The sequence below is a fragment of the Arachis ipaensis genome, chromosome B4 (assembly GCF_059453495.1).
Source record: "Arachis ipaensis isolate K30076 ecotype BB chromosome B4, ASM5945349v1, whole genome shotgun sequence".
NCBI classification, from domain to species: domain Eukaryota; kingdom Viridiplantae; phylum Streptophyta; class Magnoliopsida; order Fabales; family Fabaceae; genus Arachis; species Arachis ipaensis.
The window spans coordinates 143,381,503-143,407,353 of record NC_142439.1 but is presented as its reverse complement, the minus strand read 5'-3'; the positions used below and the strand labels follow the sequence as shown (position 1 = coordinate 143,407,353).

The window sequence follows — 25,851 nt, the reverse complement described above, 5'->3', positions numbered from 1 at the left end:
ATGTCAACATTCAAGCATCATCATAGCCATCATCCAAGTGGGTATGTATATAAATTTTTTTCAACGCGTCACCTTTTGATAAAAATACTAAAAATATTTTTTTATAAAAATATTTTATTTAAAGTATAATTTATTTATTTAATTACATTTTAAATAAAAATAACACTTTTATAACATATTAAAATATAAGGATAAACTACTAAATTGGTCCCGTACGTTTGGACGTAATCCTATTTTGGTTCTTAAGGTTTAAAGTGTCCTATTTGAATCTAAAAAAGTTTTATTTAGCTTCAATTTAGTCCCACCATGATGTCAAAGTTAAATAATTAACGAAATGTCCTACATTACAAGATCGATAATCTGGAGAATAAATACAAGCTGCAAAGCACAAAATCAACTGTAAATGCATTAATACATTTATTTATCTTTCTCCTTAGTTTTATAGAAAATGTTTCATTTAAATTGTAAAAAAATTATAAATAAATGTATTGATACATCCACGATTGATTTTGTACCTCTGGAGCTTGTACTTATTCTCCAGATTATCGATCTTGTTCTTATACTGCTGTCATGTAGGACATTTCGTTAATTATTTAACTTTGACCTCACGGTGGAACTAAATTGAAGCTAAATAAAACTTTTTTGGATTTAAATAGAACATAGCAGAATTACGCCTAAACGTAGAGGATCAATTTAATACTTTACCCAAAATTTAATCTTACAATCTATTATCTAAGGACAAAAAAAATAGTATTTTTATATAAAAATAATTATAAAATCTTCGATTATTAGAATATTTATCTTTAAATAATTAATTCTAAAAGAGTGACCATTTAATAATAAGTTGGAAAAAAGTGATATATCAATAATTGTGCCCATATAAAACCTACTAATGAGAAGCAATGATAATGCAATTGACTTCTAACCTTTTTTCTCGTGGAATTTAAAATTTAAAGAGAGGCAAGAAAATGTGTGAAGCACATATTTTGGTTATACCATTTCCAGCACAAGGCCATGTAATTCCTCTCATGAAACTTTCACATCAACTTGTGAAGCATGGAATCAAAGTCACATTTGTGAACATTGACTTTGTTCACAATCAAATCATGAAATCTTCTCTAGGAGAAGGAGTAGCAGATCATAATAATAATAATAAAGATGCAATGATTGAACTAGTTTCAATCCCAGATGGGTTAGAGGATGGTGACAATAGAAGTCTTCTGCTTGGAAAGTTGACAGAATCAACATGTAAGGTCATGCCTAAGAAGTTGGAAATGCTCATAGAAGATATCAACAAATCTAATAATAACAATAATAATAATAATGGAAATAAAATCAGTTGTTTGGTGATTGATGAAAACTTTGGATGGGGAATTGAAGTTGCAAAGAAGATGGGAATAAGAGCAGTTGCATTTTGGCCTGCATCAGCTTCATTATTGGCCTTGCATTTCAACATCCAAAAGCTTCTTGATGATGGACTCATTGTTGCCAATGATGGTGAGAATTCACACAATTTGTTTTAACATTTTTCATGCCTTAAATTAATTATTATTTCTTACATGATATAGGGAATAGATTTGTATTTAATTAGACTTGGGGAGTGCTAGTGGAACAATGAAAATTTTGAACAACATGAACAACCATCAATCAAATGAAAATACACTACATCCTAATTTAATGCTACTAATTAAATTTACTCTTTTAACCCTATTAATTTACATTGTCTACACATTGTTTAAAAATTTTGTTGGTTACCTATACTTTTCTATTAGACTTTGTTTCTCATGATAGAATTGTTTACATGTTATGAATAATAAGGTGATGGGTAATTAAGAAATTTGTCAAACCCAATTGTCATTGATGATTAGAAAATTTTATCATGCATGTAGAGTTAATCTTTTGAGTGTATATATATAGAGTGGATACTCAAGCTTTTATGGAGTAGATCATCATAAAAGTCCTCCCATCCTAAACTTCTCTCTAAATAATAAATGAATAAAAATTTTTGAGCTAGTAATTTTTAGTATTTTTTGTTATTGTTTGACTAACATAAATACTAAATTGTCTTTAATAAATAAATTTTACTAATTCATATGTATAAATTTAAAAAATATGAATGTAAATAACTGTATTTATTTATTTATGTGTGCAAATTCTGACAAATATAGATGCAAACTAAATTTTTTTGTGTGTAAAATTCTTATAAATATAAATATAATAAATTATTGTTGACCAAAAATAATAATATTTATTAGCTATATAACATTGCTCATAAATAAATTCAAAAGATAAATATATAATCAATGGCTCAAAATCTAAAACAAGGAAATCCTTTTCTTTTTAATTTAATAATTAGAAGGATATATATTTAGAGCCATGTTATCATGTAACTCTATTTCTTTAACTTCTTATTTTAAAAAACAAGTATATTATTTTAAAAAGAAGAAAAGGGATATTCAAGATGATGAATAAAGAGAAAAAATTGTTTTCTTTTATTACATTTTAGGAACACCTGCAAAAGATGAGGCAATTCAATTGGGACCAATGATGCCTATTAAGACAAGAGAGTTTCCATGGGCATGCTTGGGTGACAAGAACACACAACATACAGTTTTCAATCTTACAAAAAGGAATAATATATCTGTGAAGCTTGCAGATTGGATTATTTGCAACACTAATTATGATTATGAGCCAGCAACATTTGACTTTGCTCCACAAATAATACCAATAGGTCCACTTCTAGCAACTAATAACCATGTTGGTAGCTTTTGGCCAGAAGACTCATCTTGTTTGAATTGGCTTGATCAACAAGAAACCAATTCAGTAATCTATGTTGCTTTTGGAAGTGTCACTATCTTTGATCATTCTCAATTGCAAGAACTTGCACTTGGACTTGAACTATCCAATAGGCCTTTTCTATTGGTTATAAGGGCAGATATCAACAATGGAAAAAACCAATCTTTTCTTAAAGAATTTGAAGAAAGAGTTTTCCCTTTTGGAAAAGTGGTTCAATGGGCACCTCAAGAGAAAGTTTTGAGTCATCCTTCAATTGCTTGCTTCATAAGTCATTGTGGTTGGAACTCTACTATGGAAGGTGTAGTAAATGGTGTTCCATTTTTATGCTGGCCTTATTTTGCTGACCAATTCTTTAATCAAACATTAATTTGTGATGTTTGGAAGGTTGGATTGAGACTTGTTCCAATGGATGGAATTATAATAACTAGGGAAGAAATAGCATGCAAGATACAAAAACTGTTTCATGAGGGAGAATTTAAAGTAATGGCTATGGAGAGAAAAAATTCAACCATCAATAGTATTAAAGAAGGGGGTAGTTCAAATAGAAACTTTAATAGATTTGTTGAATGGATAAAAGCATATAACTATTAATTAGTTATGTGTTATATATATGCTCAAGTAAAATAAGCATATATATTAGTGGTGCTTCAATTCAACTTAGAAAGTGTGTCTTTAATTTGTGATATAATTTGTGTGACTTAAGAGTATATGTGACTTTAGTTGTACTTAAAGTTGTTTGTAAACTAGTTGACTATCCTGGCTAGTACTTTTGTAACTTATTGTTTCAATTTTTAAACCTATGAAATGGATGAATAACTAGAACTATGACTACAATTTTTTTTTTTTTATGTATTGAAATGACACTAATATTAGTGCAGTTTTAAAGAAGAAAAACACCTGAATAAAGTAAATTGACGGATAAGTTTATGATAAGAAATTATTTATATCCTAATGATTATAGAAATTTAAATGATGAAACGATTTTATTCTTTTTTCTTTTTTCGGGTCCAGTTTCATCTTAACATACACATATTCTCCTCCTCGTTTTTTTATCAGTTCTACTTCTATATAATTATTTTCTAATCATAGTTAGGATTTGAATTCATACACTTTTTAAACAAGATATACATAAATGTTTTTTTTTTGTATTAAAACGGAACTAAAATCCAAAGAAGAGAAAACTAATTACAAATAAGGCGGGATAAAGTAGCCCCTCTAATATCCTCCAAGAGGATAACAACTAAATCTGCAAGGAGGATTATCCCAAAACAAAAAATTCTCCTCTAACTGTATACTCATTTTTTTTAGACAATCAGCATTTCTATTACCTTCTCTATACGTATGTACAAAAAGATCTCTGCAGTTTCTTCTTTTCATTTCAGAAAATTTTCTTACATAAATGTTATTAGGCCAGTCTTGCGAAGCAAGAGTTTTTTGTTTTTGTCATATAGATTTTGTTTGGTCATATTCTTGTTTTTTAAAAGATCATCTTATCAAAAAATTGAGGTGGGCTACTCAAATCTTTGAAAGATATAGATTGGGTTGTTTGCAAGACAAATTTTGACCATGAGACTACTGCATGTGCTGGGCTCCTCCTCATCAAAGCACACCAATAGGTCCACTTCTAGCAACCCATCTTCTAACTTTGGGTCACAAATTCACAATACTTTAAGTTGCTTAAACTTTCTATCAAAGAAGAACTTGGATTAACAACCTTGAGTTGGTCCAATTATCAGCTTACTTGTTCACTTAAGTAAATGTTGAGAATTATTGAGAGTTCAAATTTCAGATTTTAGATTGTAACTCTTAAATAAAGTTCAAATCAACGACAAATCAGTTTTTAATCTGTCAAACTAAAAAATACCGCAGATAATAAAAATACTTAAATTACTAATCTGCTATTAAAAAAATTTCCTGAACAAAAAAAGGAAGAACTTTTTTCTTTAAGCATAAATTTTAAATCTAATATGAGATAAAAAAAAATAGATAGCTACATTAATAATGTATCAGTATCACAACATAATGTATTAAGGATAATAAATATCTCATGTCATAAAATCACTCATCCCAAAAGTTTAAGCTGTTGGGATTCACTGAGAATTGAACTCTTGACTTCTCGGATTTAAAACTTGACTTCTCGGATTTAAAACTCTAATACCATGTCAATATGTCATAATACCACTCATTCCAAAAACTTATACTGATAAAAAAAGGTAACACTAATAGTTATATCTTTAATATTTCCTAAATCTCCATTGTACACATTATACAAACATTTCATTAACTCCCCATACTTTTCCATAAAAAAATATTATTTAATGTTGGATTAACGAAGAAATTCTCCGTACATTTGTTAATTTACCGAATTTGCCTTTCCGTCTTACCCTTTCGCACTCTCTCTCTTTCGACACAGTCTCATGGTTTTCATTGCTCTCTGATTTTTCCTTTTCTCTCTTTTTGACTGCGATGATATCTCTTCTCACACTTCGAACCTAAACCAAATCAAGCATTGTTCCTCTTGTTGCATCTAATCTGATTTAGGGTTTCAGCATTTCCCAATCCCCACCATCAACCTCTCCCCGATCTCCATTCAGATCTTCTCACGCATTCAACGGTTTCATCTCTCTCTCTCTCTCTAACAATTTTTTTTTTATTTTGTATTCTTCAGTTTGTTTTTCCCCCTTGATTCTGATTTCGATTGTGTTGTGTTGTTTCCTTCAATTTTGTTTTTTAGGACAATTATTTGGTCATCGCAAATTTTTTTTATATGCTTGGATGCGTCTTGGTTGAAGCTGTGGTATGTGGAGTCTGAAATGCTATGTTCTACTTTGAGTCAAAGTGCTATAAAACTGAATCAAGTAGAATAAAAAATAGAGGGGAAAAAACCTTTTTTTTTTGTTCGAATTAGATTAATCAAAATAGATAGATGCTGTTGTTCATGTATGTTGATTGGTTTTGATTCTGATGTTTGTGATTCGTGGTGGCGTCATCTTTAATGACACTCTGATTAAATTACTCAATCCGTATTTGCTTGGAATTTCGCAATGGAAATCTTCAGTTAGGGCTCATGTTTCATTTGCGATTTGTCAATCATGTGTTTTGTTCAATGTTGATTCTGGTGTGCTTGTTTGATTATTTAGGAAATTTGTAGCTGAAAATAAAAATTAGACTCAATCAATTTACAGTTGCTTGGTAGAGTAACAAAATATGAGGATAAATATAGATGCTTCATTTTTGTACCAAAATGCTGATTTGTCTCTGGTTCCCACCTATGTAACCAAACATACCCTTTTTAATGGGGTTAAAAAAGGTTAGTAAAAGCTGATGCAAGATATTTGCTTTGTTTTAGAGCAATTTACTGGAATGGAGCATTATGAATTTTCTGTTACTGGAGTTGTATCTCACTTTTCCAGAGAATATACTGTCCTAGTAACTGTATTTTACTGTTCCAGATGATCCAGTCCCTCACAACTTCATTACTTTTATCTCGATTACATTGTGTTTCTAAATATACAAAGATTAAATTATTTCGTGGTAGAGTTATACTTTCAAAGTACTTAATATATACATGATTGAGCGAAGTAATGCTGTTATACTGTATACTTCAATTCGAGAGATTATTATACAGTCTTTTGGAATCCTTCAGTTGTTTATGTTTTATTGTTCATTGTAGTGAATGATCATTAATTAATTTACTCCATTTTTTAATTGCAGCTTGCAACTGTAAATGGCATTTGAGGAGGTTTTGAAGGCTGTCTTCCCGTTACTGGATGGCGCTGACCTTGCTTCTTGTATGGCTGTCTCTAAGCAGTGGAGAGACATAGCTAGCGATGATTACTTATGGAAATGTCTTTGTTCCACAAGATGGCCTTCAATGTGCAAGCGTCCTAACCCTCCATCTGTAACGTACTATAAGTTATATCAAACTTTTTGTAGGCGCCAGCACCGAAGAACTCTCCTCCCACCAAGAATTTCTTTCGATGATTTAGAGTTCTTCATTGACATTTGGGCTGAAACCACATTGCTCTTCTCAGAAGTGGTCCCCGGCTCTGTCCTTCAACCCGGGTTTAAGATTCCACCATCTGGAGTATGTGACTTGCTCAAGTTTCACCTGGAGGGTTCTGAGTACAAGATGACATTACCTGTTGAGCCTCGATTTACCATCCCTGCAGGACAAAATCAGAATGTAAGTGTCTCTGTGATGGTTGGTCGAAAGGATTCGAATAAGATTGCTCGCATCATAAACAAGTCCATGTTCGATTACATTGATCGGTCTTCATACAGAGCCTTGGCGTTCGACTACCTAGACATATCCCCTGTCTACCCTTTTCTATCCGGCATCCGGGCATGGATCTCGTTGCTGTTCATGGAAGATGGGAATGAAGAGGTTATTGATGTATTTGGGATCCAAATGGATTTCTGTGATGTGGCAAACTCAAAGGAAGAAGTCCTTTGGCTATTGGACATGCTTGATTGGAAGTGAGCGTTTATCAGTGTGATGTCCAATATTGCAACAGAAATTGAACATCATTGCTGTATGCTAATTTCTTGTCTATTGTTGATATGGGTGCCTTGCATGGATTGCCGTGTTTATATCCACTTTCTAAGTATGTTTTAGTATGTATATCCTTAACACAGTTAATTGTCGTCAAATAAAAAACTATAAGACTATATTTGATTCACTCACTGACAAGGGTACGAAGTTGAGCTAATTTTTAACGTATAATGAGTTCGAATTTTCTAAAGTGAGATGTCTATATTGGAATTAGGGCTCCAAGTTAGTCAAGGCAGTTCGAGTTTGACTAGTTAATAATTTGATGTTAATAATTTGATAAGCTAAATTCGTGAGTTCATGAGCCACGTTTGAGTCTGAAATTGAGCTTATAAATTAAATGAGTTGAGTTTGAGTTTGGATAACAATTGATTAGTTCGTGATTTGATTTGATTATATATATTAAACTATTAATACACATATCTTATATGTATTTAATCTATTTATTGTAGGTTGAATGGATGATGAAGTAGAACGCAACAAATCTAATTAAATTATTCACGATAGAAGAGAATAAGAGAAATGCATGTATATATTAATGTTCTCAATTATTTAAAATTTTATAGTCATTTTTTATATATAATTTTAATTTAGGACATAAATAAAAACTTTATAATTAATAGAAGACAATATAAAAATTGATCTTTTTTAATTTTTTTAATATATATAAATTATAAGTTATTGATATAAAATTATAAATTATGTTTTTGTTATTTTGCCACTGAGTTTTTTGTGAGCTGAACTTGAACTCAAAAAATAAGTTCAATTATTAATGAGTCGAGTCGTGAGTCAAGCTTAATTTTGTGAATAGCTCAGTTCAGCTCGACGCACTTTCCGTCTTAATTGAAATTGATTTGGTTTGTAAATTTTATGGATTTATTTTATAATTAATTGCAAATCACTTTATTTTTTTAGAGGATATTATTAGAATTATTTAGTATTTTAAAAATATATCAGGTCGTTCATTATACTCGAATCAGAAAAAAAAGGAATGAAATATCGTATAAAATCAAAGAATTAGACTGAGAAATGGCCTAGTAAATGATACACAACGCAAATTAAATGAGAGACACCTTGAATTTATTTATTTATTTGTAGTGTGGTATTCAAAGGTGATGGAGTAGAATATAGATATAGAATATACTTGATGACAGTAATTAACAACATTACATTATACTTAGGTAATGAATTGAAGAGGGCACTAAAAGTTGGTTGCGGCCTGAAAACTTTGTCCAAGTCGCCAATTGGGAGGAGCAACATTACTAAACGTCAACGTTTTGCCATCACTTGTTGTAACCATAAAAGACAATGCTTGTCCAGCCAATGGAGTACCAGTTTGCCAATTTTGCCCCCAATTACGTGTCATAGGAATCCATGCACGTGCGGTTGAACCTGATATTTTAACATTTGTAACATCACCAGCATTTGCAACATTAAAAACCAACACTAGCAACCAATGAGGGTTACCCTTCAACTCAAACCTGACACCACCATGTTTAATGCACGGAGTGCGCCTATAACGAACTGGGATTATCCCTGCTTTGTAGTTTGCTATTGTTGTGAACATTTTCATGGACAAATCGAAGTGCTTTTGTGGAGGGTTACACCATGGTGGACGACCTTTTTCGTTAGTTGGAGGACAAAAATTTGTTGCTGTTACTTTGATTGTTCCTGCACCCTTAATACACCATTGTGGATCATTCACACATTGGATCTCAAAACATGCACCACATGTTAGTCCACGGTTGAATAGAGCAGTGCTTAGTGCTGTGTTTGCAAGTCCATACCCTTGTTCAAATAAATTCCCATATCCACATGCACCATCTGGATAATCACAAAATCAAAACTTATTTATCACCGGAAAAGTCTAGGGCCAACAACTTTTGTGTTTTCTGGCCAACACTTAACTATCAAAACAAAAGTGAGTGATCGTCCACCGTTACATGTAATCTCACACCATTAAAAATACTATTGATGGCCAATTGATGATTACAAAACACCAAATTTGCTGGCCCCTAACATTCCTCTTTATCACCCCATGTGGTAAAGTTTTTACTTAAGTAGTTTATCACAGTTAATTTTTAAAAGATAAATGTCTAAAAATTGTAGTATTTATATTCGATAAATTAACCTAAAAATAATTTTTAACAAACACAAGTGATAATAAATGTATTTAATAAAATAATTTTTAAAAATTGAATAAGGCCATGTAGACATAAATATAAAATTAAATTTGAATATTTATTAAATATAAGCTAACTTTAAAAAGTACTTAATTTTATGCTTTTAAAAGCATTTTTAACTTTAATTATAAGTTTAAACGTGTGATTTTTTTTATTTAGCAAATACAAAATAAAGTATTTATTAAATTTTACCAAAAATAAAGCCTAAATATTACATGCATGTATGATGCATGCACATGAATCATGATAGTATGCTAATGATTGAGTAGCATGGTATAAAAGTGTGATTGCAATAATCCAACGTTGTAGTTACTTACTCATGGTTTCTCCACCTCGTATGTCACCATAGAATGTTGCATGAGCATCATACCAATTACCATCAATGGCACCTGAAATGGCTAAGGAATACATGAAAATGACCAAAGGAACCAAACAACGAGACGTAGCCATAGCCATACTCATAAACATATATGCCTCTTTTATAATAGAATGAAAACTATATATACGATGATATGATTATAATAAAATTAACGGTTTAATTTGTGTTGTGAATTAAGGCTATTAGTATTTCTTATAGGAGAATCAAGATAATATTTAAACCACAAATTAGATTTGTGAGAGGTTTTAGAAGTATATGATTTTTGTATGAATTACAGGCGGAATATATAGAGTTTGTTTGGGTGAGTTTTTAAAAAAAATATCTTTTTTTGATTTATTTTTTTTAGAAGATTTTATGTAAAAAGTAATTGTATGTTTGGATATTTTATACAAATTTTTTTTATTTATTAATTATATTTGGGTATAATAATATAAAAGTACTTTTTGTGTATTTATTATATAAAAAACATCTTTTTTTTGTAAAGAAAAAAGATCTTTTAAAAAAAGATGTAAATTATAGCTTCTCAAAAAAGATTTTTTTTTATTTTTCTAGTGCTTTCATTTTTATTACTAAAAATTTACCAAACACGCTAAAAAATAAAAAAAGATCTTTTTTATTGAAAAAATCTTTTTTTTATCAAAATAATAGCGCTCAAACAAGCACATAAAATGTAAGTTCCGTACTTTGAGGAGAAAATAATATTACAAAAGTAAAATTATTAAATTATAGAAAATATTCTATTTAAGTAAAGTATTTTATAGATATATCATATAGGATTATAAAAAATTTGAAAAAGATATAAAATATTTAATTTTATATATGACAAAAGCATTAACAGATTAGTGCGTCTAGTAGAACTTGCCATTTACATAAGATTCGTAATAATCTAAAATAATAAAAGAAAATAATTGGTCATTAATAGATTAGAGAAACCTAAGTTGATAGCTATGCATATGTGATAAGATCTTAGTAAGGCATGAGGTCTCAAGTTTCTCGGAATTGAATTAATTTGAATAACATTTGATTCCTTTCCAGTTTCCATTCTTTTCCATTTATGTTGAAATGAGGCATATCCTTTGGCCAATTTTGGTACTTTAAACACGACAAACCAGAGTTAATTTGTTGCAATGTCCAAGGCAAATTTCTTTTGTAAGAGTGAAGACCTCATTTTACATTTGGTAAATAAAAAGTGCTTGTACTTCTAGTTTTTAAAAGTTAAAAATATTTTTAATAACATTTAAGAAGATATTTTAAAATTAACTTGTAATTATCAAAAATTAAAAAATCTAATACTTTTAAAAAGTTATTTTTAGTTTGATTTATTAAACAAAAATATTAGAATTCTTATAAAGCTATCTTTTAAAATTAATTTTGATACGTTATACTCAAAAAATAAAAACTTTATCAAAGGAAACCTAATTATAGGAGTGGCAAACGGACTTAAATCTGCTGGGTCAGCCCATGTAACCCGTCAAAAAAGGCGGGTCGAATTAAAAAATTGAGACTGCCACACGTCAAAAGTCCGCTTAACCCGCACCGCTTAAACCGTGGGCTTTGGCGGGTGGGACGGACTTTTTCGCCGGGCTTAGAATTTTATTGAAGATGTTCTAATTTAGTATTTTGGATTATATTTTACGTTTGATTGATTATGTTCTAAATTTGTAGATGTTTAATTATATATTTTGGACAATATTTATTTTATTTTGAATAATATTAATTTTATTATTTTGTTTCAAAAAACTTAGTTTAAAATTATGTTTATTACATATTTATAATTATAAAGTCTTTCATGTTTATTAATTTAAAAATTATAAATTTACTAAAATGATTGTAAAATTATATATATTATTTAATATATTTTTTAATAATTTATATTATTTAATATTTAATAATAAAAAAATAAAATTTGTGCGAACTTAGCCCGCCAGCCCCGCTTAACAGCGGGGGAGTGAAATTTCAAAACCACCTCATCTTGACCAAAAAAAAAAAAAAAGACCGCCTCAATAACGCAGGGCGGGGCGGGCTTTTGGCGGGATGGAACTGACTTCCCCGCTTGCCACCCCTACTAATTCTATACAAGATTCAAACCTTTCACTATTTTTGTATCATAGTAATCTGTGTAAGTATAATAGTTGAATACATTAATACAAGACATCAAGTTAATGAATTGACATAAACCAATAAATAGTAAAAGAAGAAAGTGTTATTGGACAGTGATGTGGCTCTTATGTCTAAAATGTCTTTCTGAATAAACGGACAGAGTGAATTTTCCTTAAAAGTAGGAAAAAACATTATCACACAAGAAATTTCTGAACAATAATAATGAATAATTTAAATCATGTAGTGCCAGACATGTTATCTAGCAATGTAGTTTCCCACAGCTCCAACCAAATTAAGCTCTCTTTTTTCCTGGTACTCATGGTACTATTACCAAAAGAGGCTACATGGACCACAACAAACTCAGTTAGACAAATGATGTACAAAGTTCGGAGAGAGAGAGAGAGAGAGAGTGCGTGCACTTACCGTGTCGACGCTGACTGGTTTGCCATCCTCGGCAATTATCTCAGTTATTGTTCCAGATTGATCAGCCTGGGAAGCAAAGAATGAGGAGACAGAAGAATTTAAGAGTTTTGGTTATATTGGACTACATGAGTTTATGTATATATCTATGTAGAATTATATTAATCTATATAATGATTCAACAAATCTCCAGAATAAATGAGAAGCCAAACAATGATAATATTATTATTAAACACATTAGAAGAATAAAATATTCCTTCCATTTCAAAATAATCATCAATTTGAACAAAGTCATCAATTGTCCTGAACTCTTGATACACTAATTTTTCCACTTTGTTTAAATTGACAGTTATTTTGAAACAGAGCTATAAAGGGACAACACAAATACCTCAATTTCATTCATCAGTTTCATAGCCTCAACAATGCAAACAACCTGCCCTTTCTGCACCTTATCTCCCACCTGAAAGATCAAGAATGAAATGAGGCTACCAATTATGTAAACATGGTAATAATTAGTTCTAAATCTAGTAGTCTATTTGTATAATGGGCTAATGGCACCTTGAAAGAAGTGCAATATCTAAATCACATTTGTTTATACAGTCATGTTGACACATACCTTGACAAATGGCGGTTCACCAGGTGCTGGACTACGATAAAAGGTCCCAGCCATTGGACATTTCAGGGGTGGATGAGATGACCTGCTTGCTTTTGCAGGTGGTGGTAAGGCAGGTGCTGCTTTGGAAGGCGCAGCGCTTGCAGGAGCAACAGCAGCAGCAGCTGGTGGCGGTGGTGAAGGCATAGAAGGATATGTAGGATAAGGAAAAGACACCGGAGCTACCATGGCCGGTGGAGGCTCCAAAGCTTCCTTTTTCCTTATCATGAGCTCGCAGTCGGCCTGCTTAAGTTGTAGCTCAACGATATCTCTAGAATCCACAAGTCTTCCCATGAAAATAATATTATATAAGTATTTAGAAATATTGCAAAGCCTAATGTTCATAAGAGAACAAAAATGTCAACATACGAGTCTACACAGCATGTGGCGTATAGTCTTACTTTACAAGGTCTGAAACTTGATTCATGAATGCAGACATGGAAGCTGGATCTGCAAAAGTGCTTGGCCCAGAAGGTTTCCTGTTTTCGTCGTCTTTCTCTTTTGATGAAGCAGGTATAGGTCCATTGACAAGTGCAGGTGCAGAGTTTGAAGAATTTTCAAGAGTAACAACCTACAATATGCAAAGCAGCATTGGTGCTAATCGTAATTCAATCTTATATAAGAACTAATTTGCACAGATGGATTAGCACCCTCTTGTGACAATTTTCATTCGAACAGAAACTTGATCTGAACTGACCTCTTTAGGCTGTGCTTGACACTTCAAGGCAGAAAATTTCTTCGTATTAAGGCACTGCATGACATGGCATTAACAATTGAGTATTTAAATAATCAGGAGGAAAAGTATAGATACAAAACCTCTGACACTAGTTTATTGTAGTATTGAATGATTAAAAGAAAAAAATAAAACATAAAAAGTAAAAAAGCTGAAAATACTTTGGTGTATACCATTTCTTCAGTTTTAAGCACATTAGAAACTCATCACTAAACTATGTCTGTAGTGACCTATGTGCTTTCATTCACAAATGCAATCCACGTCCATCAAATATAATTGAAATAGTGTAATTCTAGTGCTAAAAAAAGAATGAAAAAAAAAAAAGCGGAACTATATTATACACATTACATAAGCATAAAAATTAATAGAAATCTACATCACAAATGTGCATATTAGAAATGTAAACCCAATAATGATGGGAAGCTTCATGATATAATGCTTTCAAATACAGGAAATAGTCTTAGCAGAAACATTTATCACCTACTAACAGAACTGTATCCTTGCATTACATATTGTTATGATTCTTTAGGTCTACAGTTTCCAAATGTGAGAGTAAGCCTTTTATGCTTAGCAATAAATTATGTGTCAAAATAAACTAGCTATATTGATATTCCTATTCCTTCATGAACATTCAGACACCTGATTTAAAGGATCATAACAATATGTCAAAATATGTTAAAAGCTTCACCCTTTAACCTTTTATATCAAAGAAAAGTTAGTTACCTTTTTTAATTTCCAAAAGTAAAGGAGTCTCAATGTGGAAAAGACACTGATAATGGGTCACACTAATTTATGCCAAACACAATAGAATTGCTAAAATGAGAACATAGACAACAAGTAACAACTGATAAATGCTAAAAAAGAAACAAGTTAACTGCACGGCACCCAAATTTCTTAATTCAGCCAATAAACTTGAAAACTATCTCTTCTTACCTTCAAATCAAGGCTTCAAACCTTCACTATTGAAATTGAAGGTGATAGAATATAATCAAAATTGAACATTCTATAGCTACATTTTCAGCTTCAAAACCATAGAATCAAAATCTCAAACATGTAATCTACATAAACCAGGCACGACAAAGGAGCAAAAAACAATCACATTTGGAATCAGAACAAATCACACATACCTGAACCCCAATTGAGTTTGAATCACAAACCAAAGATCCAAATGACTGGGATTTCTTCAATTCCAACCCAGCCACGTGCATGTTCCGTTGGGTGGTCTGAGAGTTCAATCCCAAATGTGAAAAAGAGAGACACTTGGGACAAGGGATAGTGAAAGACGCCATTTTGAACAAACCCCACAAATCAAAAACCGATTTTTTTTTAGCTGCTGAGCTCAAATGACAGTGTGATCTAGCGAAGTGGGTGAGCGAGAATATAAGGATTCTTTGTGGCGATGAGGTCGAAGAAGGAATGGAGAATGGTGTGCGAGGAAATGGAGAAAAGCTTGCAATGAATGATGGAAACTACGAAGGAGGAACACTGGTTTTAACAGTGTGTGGCTTTGGTTTCGATGATTCCAATGAAAAGGGAAGAAAACATCAGCGTCACGGTTTCAACTTTCAACTAACTTGGAACAATAAAATCCTACCTTTGCTAGCTCACTGGCTTTCGCATTTGTCGTCTCTTTTTCTTAGAGAAAGCTAGAAATCGCTAGCTTAAATTTTTATTTAATACTATCAAAAGAATTCATTAATTTCCTTAATCAAGTAGTAAAGAAAAGAGAGAACTAAAGAGACGTATCTTTATTTATACTAGTTTAATTATTGCTCATGGTGTTATTTAATTGATTTAGTTAACTTTTAATTTAAACATATTATTAAATATATTTAAGTAAGAATAATACTATATATCTAAGTCTTTTTGTTAACTAAATTTAATTAAATTAGTCTAATATAATAAAATCAATTATAACTAGCACTATTCTAATTTTCTAAGTCTTATTATTTAATTTAATTAGACTTAATTTATAAAAAAATTTAAATATATAATAATAATAGTATCAATTTATCATGCATCAAGTAACACCCATTACATTATATTATTGGTGAATTTTATGATATTTTTGTTGTGCTATTTAAATGGTTTAATTTTTTTTAAATATAAAATAAAATATTTAAAATAAAAAATTATTTTAAAATTTATCAAATATTATCTATTTATTTTTTTAATAATTTAGGCACAATATTAAAAACACTATAGCATTCACCTATATTATTTTCCATTTTTTATATGATGTTACATGTTAGATACATAGCTTTCACGTATCTATGTCTTTATAATACTTGGACAGAATCATTATCCAATTAATAACTAGGTTAAATGTATGCTAAAATTAATTATTAAAATAATAATTATTATAAAAATATATATTAAAAATAAATTAAATTATATATATTATATATATACGATCATTAATTTTTATAATGATTTTAGTATTAAATAATATTTTTTATAGCTAATAAATATTTTATATTGATCTCAGTAGTGTTTTTTCAAAATATTCTGACTATAACATATAATACTTTTTTTTTGGGTCAAACATAGTGTTTAATAAAAGAGTAAAGTATTATTTTTGTCTCCAATGTTTGGGGTAAATTTTATTTGTGTCCCTAACGTTTAAATCGTCCTATTTGTATCCCTAATATTTAAATCATGGCGCTTTAGTTTGAGTTTTAAAAATCTCTTCTTGAAGTTAGAATACAAATGTCTCGAATAAAATCGACGATCTACTCCAAAAAATAGCTCATCAAATGTTGAAACTAATTCCTACAACATTTACATAATTCACTTTTCTAGGAACATAATTGAATCTAAACATAAATAGTGGGTATAATATTAAAATCGAACACATTCAAGTGAGAATGAATACATCTAAGTGAGAATAATTGAAAAATATAATCTGATTTATTAGTATAATTGACAGTAGGATAACATTGAATCACTTTTATAAACATTAAGGATACAAATAGGACGATTTAAATGTTAGAAACACAAATAGAACTTACCCCAAACGTTAAGGACAAAAACGATACTTTACTCTTAATAAAAAAATAAATTTACACTAATCACGTAAAACAATTTTACCAAATTATCTAATATTATATTGTCACGAAATATTCTTTTCAATAATGTTTTTGCTATTAAGTAGAATTGGTGAGGCCTAAAATTGTGAACACAAGCCCAATTGTAAATACCAATTACCAAAGTGGGTCAAATACTCGAACAGAGAAAAAAAAAATAACAGAAAGTTAGGTACAATAATGAAAGGAAAACCCTAACTAACCCAATTTTGATTCATATAAATACGAATCTGAAAGAAAGGAAGAAACTTTGTTGATGCCACACACTCTGATTCGGCCATGGCAACTTCGAGGACAGTGAAGGATGTCTCTCCTCACGAGTTTGTTAAAGCTTACGCTTCTCACCTTAAGCGTTCTGGCAAGGTAAATCACACTTTTCGCTTTCTAGTTCCTAATCTACTAACAAAAACGAAACATATTTTATGCCACTTAATGGGGTCCTCGAAAGTCCTGATTTTGCTTCTTGTTATTCTCCAAAGAGTCCTTTTTTTTCTTTTTATTTCTCCAATTTTCAGTTCCTTTTTTTAGTCATTTTATTCTGGGAGAAAAAAATCTGCTTTTGTCGATAATAATTACTGCTAATGTCACTTTCAAAATCTCTCAAGACTCCTTTTTAACAAATTATGTGCTTAAATTGCACATTATCTTATAACGATGTTAGTTGAACTTAGGATGTGTACTGTGGATAACTTTGATTGGTGTAGCTGAAACTTTTGGATGTGTAATTATCCATAAGGCCTTTTATTCTCCTAGACAGAATGATCCAATTTGTGGTGCTTCTATGATGGTCAATTAACTTAATGTAGTTGCCAAAAGCATATTTTTGTTTAGATAATCCTTTTATATGTGTTGGATTGCTAGTTTAATTTAGACAATCACTCCTGTGTTTCCTCATAGAATTTTTGTATCTTGCTCTTGAACATGTACAGATGGAGCTTCCTGAATGGACAGATCTTGTAAAAACTGCTAGGTTTAAAGAGCTTGCTCCCTATGATCCTGATTGGTACTTTATTAGAGCAGGTAAGGTTCCTAGTGTACTTGATTGTACATGTGCTAGTATGAGTTTTTGTGTTTGCCTATACTGTTTCATAAACCCTGCTTTTTTTACATAGTTTTAGATTGATTTAGTTCAATTTTCATTACAGCTTCTATGGCAAGAAAGATCTATCTGAGAGGCGGTCTTGGTGTTGGTGCTTTCAAGAGGATTTATGGTGGTAGCCAGAGGAATGGAAGCCGCCCCCCACATTTCTGCGAGAGCAGTGGTGCTATTGCTAGACACATTTTGCAACAGCTGGAAAGCATGACCATTATTGAGGTTGATCCTAAAGGGTAAGTTGTGTTGCGATGCAACAGTCTGCCTCAACACTTCATTTTTTTATGTTATTTCTTCATTAAACACAAAAGAACATAAGAATGAACATATGCTTTTTGTATTTCAGGGGTAGGAGAATAACTTCAAACGGACGGAGGGATCTTGACCAAGTTGCTGGGAGAATTGTGGTTGCTCCTTGAGATGGTTGCTCCTTGAGAATGGCATCATACTATTGAGAACAGATGGTGGCCCTCTACTAGGATTTAATTTTGCTCTGGAGACAATATCTTTTTTTTTTTTTTCACCTGTCTGTATCCATTCTAGTTTGGAAGTTTTTGGTGAGGCTTTTGTTTAAAATTACCGAGTTATCCCGTGTAAGACCGAAACAGATGGAGTTATTTTGATTAAAAGAGTTGTGCATTTTGGTTTAATTTTGAAGGAATATATTACAAAAATTGGATCTTGAACTGGAGTATCAGAAGTTTGAGAAAAGAACAAAATAAATAGTAAATTTGATTGAATATCCGTGACTATCAAATTGCTCTTAAATCTATAAAGAAAAATTAAATGTCCCGAGTGTATGGTGTTGTAGTGAAATCCGTTATCATTTCTCAAATGGGAATTGATGATGATGATTCATCTTGAACTTTTATTTCCTTAAAAAAGGTTGGAGGCATATATATCAATTTAACACTGTACAAAGATAACTACAATACAGTGGACCAAGGCCAAATCAATAGGATGACTGAAAAGAATGCAACTACATTGGTTGCGCTCCGTGAAGAAAATTGAATATTGTTCACAGGACGACTGAAAAGAACACATTCAGTTATTATTATTATTAACAAAATAAAATTTGCAGATTTATGGACTCAAATCGCTCGAATAGGATAAGCTACACTTGATCTTTTTGTGGTGTGGTATGTGAAACTGGGGCTCTTTAGGTATTGTTGGATTCTTCACAGACCTTGTACAAGGCAAAACAAACTAATGTCAGAGATACATTCAAATGAGTTTTTTCGATTGTATGTCTCTTTAGATTGCTAAATCATCATAGGACTATATCAACCCTTACCTCCTTGGAATAAAAGGCCTATCAAAATAAGGCATCGGTTGTGCTTTTGGAACAAGCTCCCTCCTTAACCTTTTGATTTCTTCTTCTTCTGCCATCTGTAGTTACATACAAAGAACCATCATTTAACGAAAGGAGTTAGTTATGTCAATGGTAGATTAGCACAGGAGTTATCTGAATAGTAATAGGAGTACCTTTTGTTGCCTCTCCTTCTCCAATTTGTACTGCTCTATCAAACTCAATTTTTCTGCAACCTAAATTGTTCATGAATGGTTCAACATTTATCAAACAGTGTTCTATTGTCTACCGATTTGTATTTTTCTAAAAATGAAAGATGCTCGCAGTAGCGACAAATCTATGAAATATGGATCCAGCATTTACAATGATGCTGCTCATGACACAATATTACACTTAATGAAGCAAAATTAAACAAATGAAAATAAGAAGAGTTGGTACCTGATGATCAAACTCAGCACGATCCATTGCCCGCACATCACTGTGAAGCTGCAGGTCAATCGGCTGTGTGATTTCTTTGACAGGAGGCTTTACCAAACACTGAAATATTAGCACAGAAGATAGTTGAGTAACTCAATACAGGCTATAGCAAATGCAAGCATGTCACTGAAATGGAAAAAGTATGAGTTGTGAACTGAACACAAGATTTTGAGAGCAAAATGGCCACCACCTCAGGTTCATCTGTTGTCCATGGAAGCCCTTGGGCTATTGGTATCCTTTGCTTCTCTTCCTCTGTCATCATTTCATGTATCTTCTTCACAAATTCTTCCTCTTTCACCTTCCCTCTTTCCTGCATTGAATTACAATATCCATGTCATTATCCAATTCAAAAATCAATGGAAAAATGATTCAATCAATCAATTTGTTGCATCAGAATAGGCATTACCTCAGTTCTTAGCTTGAATGGTTTTTGGCTGGTGACTTTCAGCTGCTGCTTCTTCTTCCACCTGCTTCCCCCAAAGGTGCTAGTTGATTCCAAACTCTGAAAAAGCAAATCCATTCAATTCAAATTTAGAAAACCCTCATTTTAATCAAATCTTCATTTTTTGCTCCAGAAAAGGTAACCAACCAGAAGACTTACATTTCTTCTGCTTCTTCTACCTCCATTAGAAGTCCTGTTAGATACACTGCAGTTTGAATAAAAAGTATAACAAACATCAACACAAACAAATACATACTATTATTAAATAAGTAGTATAACATAGATACATATATATCATTTTGCACACACATCTATATATCATTTATATATCAAACAAGAATTTTGGAATTGTAGTTGTCAGTTATTGTCAAACCTTCCACGGCTGCTATCCCATGAAGACGAAACTGAAGCCTTCGGATTCAAGCCAAGGCTCTCGGATGTGAGAATCGCCTGTGGCGGGCAAAATGAAGAACAACCAGACACTTCCTGAGTTCTTTCAGTTGCATCATTAGGAAGTGGCAACCCTGGCAGTGCCCATCTCATAACCTTTCTCTTCACCTTATTCTCCTCTTTCTCTCGTGGCTCCTGTTCTTCCGCCAGCGCCGCCTCGGCCATTTGATCCTGATCCTGATCCTGATCTTTCTTTCCAGTGGTGGAAACAGTTAGAAGCTTCTCAAATGCCTTGACCAAATGCATCACCTTGCCAGGCCCAGCTTCAGGAACACTCTTCCTTGCTTCGTCCATCAACTTCTCCCTCCTCCTCTTCACAGCCAAATCAACAACACTCCCCAATCCACCACAATCCTCTCCTATGGCTTCTTCTTGTTGTCGTTGTTCTTCTTCGATGATCTCTCTCTCAATCTCAGCAGCTCCATCTTCTTGATCTTGCCCTTGTTCTTGTGCTTGCTTGTTCTTGAAGAACTCTTCCTGTGACTTCCTGAGATTCTGGTAAGCCACACAGAGACACTTGTTGTTCTTGTTGCTCTCTTTGCACTTGCAAAACGACAGCGTTGAGTTTGAACCCTTATCACCATCGCCACCACTCCCCTCGAACTTCTTGTTCTTATTCTTCTTTGCAACAACGAACTTCCTCTGCCTGATCTTGTTCTTCTGAACGGAATTCACGGAATTCACAACACCCTCCTTTGCTGCTGAGGATTGTGGCTTCCTCTGTGACTTGGAACACGATTTCTTCACAACAGGTGAAGGAGAAGGAGAAGAAGAAGAACCACAAGGATTGGATAAGGGTTTGGAAAATGGAGTGGTATTACTGTTAGGGTTGACATTTTCGGAATATTTGGAGGGTTCTTGATTCTTTGATCGGAAACCCTTGGCTGGAGTGGTTATTGGTGCGGCGGGATTATTGGTGGCTGTATCCATCGGAAAATCCACCGGAGAAGGAAGGGGTGGATTAGGGTTTAGGGTTAGGGTTGGGCGATGCAGGAAGAAGAAAATAGAGAGAGTAGTTCGTGAAATCTGTGCGTTGTGAATGTTTGTTTGTTTGGTGTTTTGTGAAGTGAAGAAGAAGAGAAACAAAAGATTGGAACGTTGAACGCAAGGCTCTCTTTGTTAACGGCTAGTTTTCCATTTTCTTTGCCAATTATTATTCATGTCATTCATATGATTTTTTTTTCCTAAAAAAAATATATGGTAAAAGAAATATATGAATTTAGTCAATTTACAAAGCAATATTGCATTACAAGTGCAAAGTTTTCAAAAAATTATCCATTAATATTGATTTATTAGACAGATAATATCATTCATACAACAAATATTCTTAATATTCGTATAAAAATATGAATATTATTAATTGCTAAAAAAAATCGATCTTAAGATAATGTCTATTATGAAAAGTATAAATATAACGAAATTATTAATAAATTATGCAATTTAGCCGGTAAAGCATTAAGATGAGAGAACAAAATAAAATTAAAAAGATCACTTTTTATTTATTTTTTGGTTTTTTAATTTATACACAAGACAATATTTGAACTCCTTATATTTGTTTAAGTAGACTAATAAGAAGTACAAAGTGAAGAATCTTTCCAAGCAAACAAGCTACATTCCTATCCAGAAGTAAGTATAGAATCTCAAAAAAATGATTAAGAGACACAGACTCTCATTTATCTTTGCCAAAAACTTGTGTTGGTTTTTATTTTTTTATTTTTAATAAGAGTAAAGTATCGTTTTTATCCTTACGTTTGGGGTAAGTCCTATTTGTGTCTCTAACGTTTAAATCGTCATATTTGTATCCTTAACGTTTATAAAAGTGATTCAATATTATCTTACTATCAATTATACTAACAAATCAGATTATATTTTTCAATTATTCTCACTTGGATGTATTCATTCTCAATTAGGTCTCACTTGAATGTGTTCGATTTTAATATTATACCCACTATTTGTGTTTAGATTCAATTATGTCCTTAGAAAAGTGAATTATATAAATGTAGGAATTAGTTTCAACATTTGATGAGCTATTTTTCGGAGTAGATCATCAAATCTATCCCAGACATTTGTATTCTAACTTCAAGAAGAGATTTTTAAAACTCAAACTAAAGCGTTTATGATGTGTAATTGATGGCAGGATAACATCGAATCACTTTTACAAACGTTAGGGATACAAATAGGACGATTTAAACGTTAAGGACACAAATAGAATTTATCCCTTAGAACAAAAACGATACTTTATTCTTTTAATAATAAAGATTACAAAGCTAATTTGATGTTTGTTTGGGTATATAGTTTTTGAAGACATTTTACACTATCAGCATTTTTTCCCCTTCCTGCCTCTCTAGTGTGGACTTGGACCATACATGCCCAATTTACTAAATAGTTGGTGATGAAGCAAGCTTATGTAGGCCTTTGGGACTTAGACCAAGAAAAAAGGGCCTTAAGTCTAAGCTAATTAGGTGATAATCATACAAATTTTCTGAACTTTTAGGCTTCATTTGTGGTCCAATTGCATATGATTACATTAATTAAGCCATGAATGTGGTCAATGGCCTAACACTTGTTGAAAATGTGAGACAAGTCCATAGATTTTATGTTTGGTCCATTACCAAATCTATCCAACAATAAAAATATCTCTGTTTATTATAAAAAGAAAAAAAGTTATATAAAAACCACGAGAATTTAGAAATGTTATAAAGACATTTCACTAAAATTGGCACATAATTTTGTATATCTTTTTCAAAGAAAAACAAAGAAAGTGGCAATAAGGAATATAAAGAATGCATTTTTCTGTTATTAAGAAAAAATAGAAAATTCATTCACTAAGACTGTTCAAACTTCAAAGATATTTTTTTTCTAAGATTTTTGTTATCGAGAAAATTGGTAATATTTTTTCTTCTTTTGTAGCTTCAATTGCACTCAAATATTTATTTCCTAACTTCTGAAGCAAAGTCCATTCTTAGATTTGAAGATTGCACCATCTACTTTAATAGCAAAGGAAGTACTATAATCATTTTGGTCAATACCTAAACGCACATGAAAAATTCTGCTCCTCTTCTCCCTCTCAATAATTATATTCAGAATTTGATGATTTAAAAACTGTTACTTTAGAATGAAATAGAAAGGAAAAGAACAAATTACAACCTATTCATATATTATTATTATAATCTTTAATTTTATAAAGGAAAAGAAAAGGACATGATATTTTGTTAAGCATTGTTTGTATAAGTGACAAATTTTCAATCACTAAATATAATTGATGGAATAGCCAAATGAAAATAATCCAAGGACTTGTATCATGTCACTAATGAATGCTTTTCATTGATTTGCCTTTAATCCTATTTCTAGAGGTATCTAAGAATATTCTTATTATTATTTTTTTTATAACATTTTTTAATTAGATAGGTTAATAATTAATTTGTTGTGAATCGAAATTTTATTTAAGTTTTTTTTGTTGATAAATAAATTATTATATATATAAGATAAAATAAAAAAAATTTATAATTATTTAACTAAATGAGTAAACTGATTATTCAATCCATTTAAAATGTTATACATGTGTGTCTTAATTTATATTTTAAAAGAAATAAAATTTGAGAGAAAATTGTGGTTAATGTAATATTTACAAGAAAATAGGCTCAACAAAATATGGATATATTTCTTGTTATGTTGAAAGAGGGGGAAATAAGACCGGTGAATATAATTCTACAAACCATTTATAATTATGCAATTTGTGATTTTTTTTTTTTTGGTGTCTTTGATGCATTTTTACACAAAAAAAAAAAAGATCCCTATGTAATTTATTTGAATGGTCAAACTCAAACCCCTTTCTACCAAAAAACAAAAAAAGTGGTCTTTCATTTCATTTCCCATCCCATCCCATACACCACAAAAGTTCTTATGATTAATTTTCCTTCTCATTTTTTGGCAATTTGATATTTTGATTTGTATTTTTTTTTTATATTATATTTGCTTTTTCCACATTTTACGAGAGACTTAAAACTTGAGATCTTTACTTGAATCTCACATTAGGTAAATCTAATGATGCATTTTCCATTATTCCTTCATTCCCTTGCTTAAGGTACAACCTTTTATTGCATATGCTTTATGCTTATGGTTCCAATTAATACAATATAATATTCAAAATCGGAATTCTAAAGTTACGTACAACTCAAAAGAGAGAAACAAAAAGATTATAGAAGTTATTAACCATCAAAGTTTCAACAATTTAAAAAGTGGAGAAATCACATGAAAGGGAATTTTATTCTGACAATAATAATATTAAGTTAAATAGAAATGAATATATAGAATAAATAGTGAAACATGATGGGAGGTTCTTCTTGGAAGGTGGCAAATGGCAAAATCGTTATTATTATTTTTTTTTTCATTTTTTGTGATGCTTGAAATTGAAGTTGACACTCAGAAAAAAAAATAAAAAATAAAAAAAACGCGTGGAACGCGCGAAGAAGCTGTAAACCCATATTTGCCAGTTGCATTACAGTTACAATATGCAAAGTAAACAATCAAATCCATGGGCTTTTCCGTAAACTCATCTAAATTTCCATATTTGCCCGTTCCCTATGACTAACAAAAAATAATATCATCATATGATTTATTTGCATAATTATATTAAACTTCTTTTCTATGAAAATTTTGGTTAAACATGTATTTAAGAATGTAATTCTAAATTTCTAATATTTGCTTTGTGTATACTTTTATTTCATTCATCAATTACAATACTATGAAATATTCTATGATGTTATATGCTATAATTTTTTTTTTATCAAAGATAGAGAAATTTAAAATTGCGATTTTTTAGGTAAATATGGTGAGACTATGTTATTTGAATTATATAATTCATTGGTTATATGCTACAAAATAATTTTGTTCACAAATATTTTAAAATGAATGGCATGCTTTATATATTTATTGTATAACTTGTAAGATATTAAAATGTTCGTATGTAAATATATAATAATATAATATAACTAAAATAATAATCCTAAAGTGTTCTACGTGAATCAAATATTGAGAATTGAATATTCAAATTCATCAAATTATATATTATATATTCAACACATTACACATGCATAAAAGGTACTTACATAATAATACTATGCACATTTTAATAATTCCAAAGATTTATTAAATTATAAGTAGTTGTTATATTAGCGAA

General features: G+C 31.0%; 6 protein-coding genes across 7 annotated transcripts; 3 read left to right on the top strand and 3 right to left on the bottom strand.

Annotated features, from left to right (window-relative positions):
* Positions 1 to 968: 968 nt before the first annotated feature.
* On the top strand, positions 969 to 3,387 carry LOC107637324 (UDP-glycosyltransferase 83A1-like). Its single transcript, XM_016340753.3, has 2 exons — positions 969 to 1,497; positions 2,507 to 3,387. Exons 1-2 carry the CDS (start codon positions 969 to 971, stop codon positions 3,385 to 3,387), a joined length of 1,410 nt encoding a protein of 469 aa, XP_016196239.1.
* A 1,753-nt stretch (positions 3,388 to 5,140) lies between these two features.
* LOC107635389 (F-box family protein) lies at positions 5,141 to 7,482 on the top strand. Of its 2 annotated transcripts, none has more exons than XM_016338861.3 (2): positions 5,141 to 5,410; positions 6,511 to 7,482. In XM_016338861.3, the coding sequence occupies exon 2, from the start codon at positions 6,524 to 6,526 to the stop codon at positions 7,277 to 7,279; it is 756 nt and encodes a 251-aa protein (XP_016194347.1). In that variant the 5' UTR covers positions 5,141 to 5,410; positions 6,511 to 6,523; the 3' UTR covers positions 7,280 to 7,482. The 2 variants fall into 2 exon arrangements, with proteins under 2 accessions (XP_016194347.1, XP_088339297.1); XM_088483171.1 differs by lacking the exon at positions 5,141 to 5,410 and adding an exon at positions 5,425 to 5,593.
* A 1,067-nt stretch (positions 7,483 to 8,549) lies between these two features.
* Positions 8,550 to 10,142, bottom strand: LOC107637323 (expansin-A22-like). The gene is made up of 2 exons (XM_016340752.3): positions 9,849 to 10,142; positions 8,550 to 9,172 (listed from the first exon to the last, which is right to left on the bottom strand). The coding sequence occupies exons 1-2, from the start codon at positions 9,997 to 9,999 to the stop codon at positions 8,550 to 8,552; spliced, it is 774 nt and encodes a 257-aa protein (XP_016196238.2). The 5' UTR covers positions 10,000 to 10,142.
* Positions 10,143 to 12,007: 1,865 nt separating this feature from the next.
* LOC107635388 (biotin carboxyl carrier protein of acetyl-CoA carboxylase 1, chloroplastic) lies at positions 12,008 to 15,532 on the bottom strand. Its single transcript, XM_016338860.3, has 7 exons — positions 14,943 to 15,532; positions 13,780 to 13,833; positions 13,484 to 13,653; positions 13,047 to 13,368; positions 12,819 to 12,890; positions 12,434 to 12,499; positions 12,008 to 12,350 (listed from the first exon to the last, which is right to left on the bottom strand). Exons 1-7 carry the CDS (start codon positions 15,102 to 15,104, stop codon positions 12,327 to 12,329), a joined length of 870 nt encoding a protein of 289 aa, XP_016194346.1. The 5' UTR covers positions 15,105 to 15,532; the 3' UTR covers positions 12,008 to 12,326.
* A 1,536-nt stretch (positions 15,533 to 17,068) lies between these two features.
* LOC107635387 (small ribosomal subunit protein eS19z) lies at positions 17,069 to 18,644 on the top strand. Its single transcript, XM_016338859.3, has 4 exons — positions 17,069 to 17,264; positions 17,831 to 17,921; positions 18,047 to 18,230; positions 18,341 to 18,644. The coding sequence occupies exons 1-4, from the start codon at positions 17,181 to 17,183 to the stop codon at positions 18,411 to 18,413; spliced, it is 432 nt and encodes a 143-aa protein (XP_016194345.1). The 5' UTR covers positions 17,069 to 17,180; the 3' UTR covers positions 18,414 to 18,644.
* Positions 18,645 to 18,860: 216 nt separating this feature from the next.
* LOC107635386 (microtubule-destabilizing protein 60) lies at positions 18,861 to 21,731 on the bottom strand. The gene is made up of 8 exons (XM_016338858.3): positions 20,596 to 21,731; positions 20,382 to 20,427; positions 20,187 to 20,282; positions 19,971 to 20,090; positions 19,742 to 19,840; positions 19,480 to 19,539; positions 19,289 to 19,383; positions 18,861 to 19,180 (listed from the first exon to the last, which is right to left on the bottom strand). Exons 1-8 carry the CDS (start codon positions 21,600 to 21,602, stop codon positions 19,078 to 19,080), a joined length of 1,626 nt encoding a protein of 541 aa, XP_016194344.1. The 5' UTR covers positions 21,603 to 21,731; the 3' UTR covers positions 18,861 to 19,077.
* Positions 21,732 to 25,851: the final 4,120 nt, after the last annotated feature.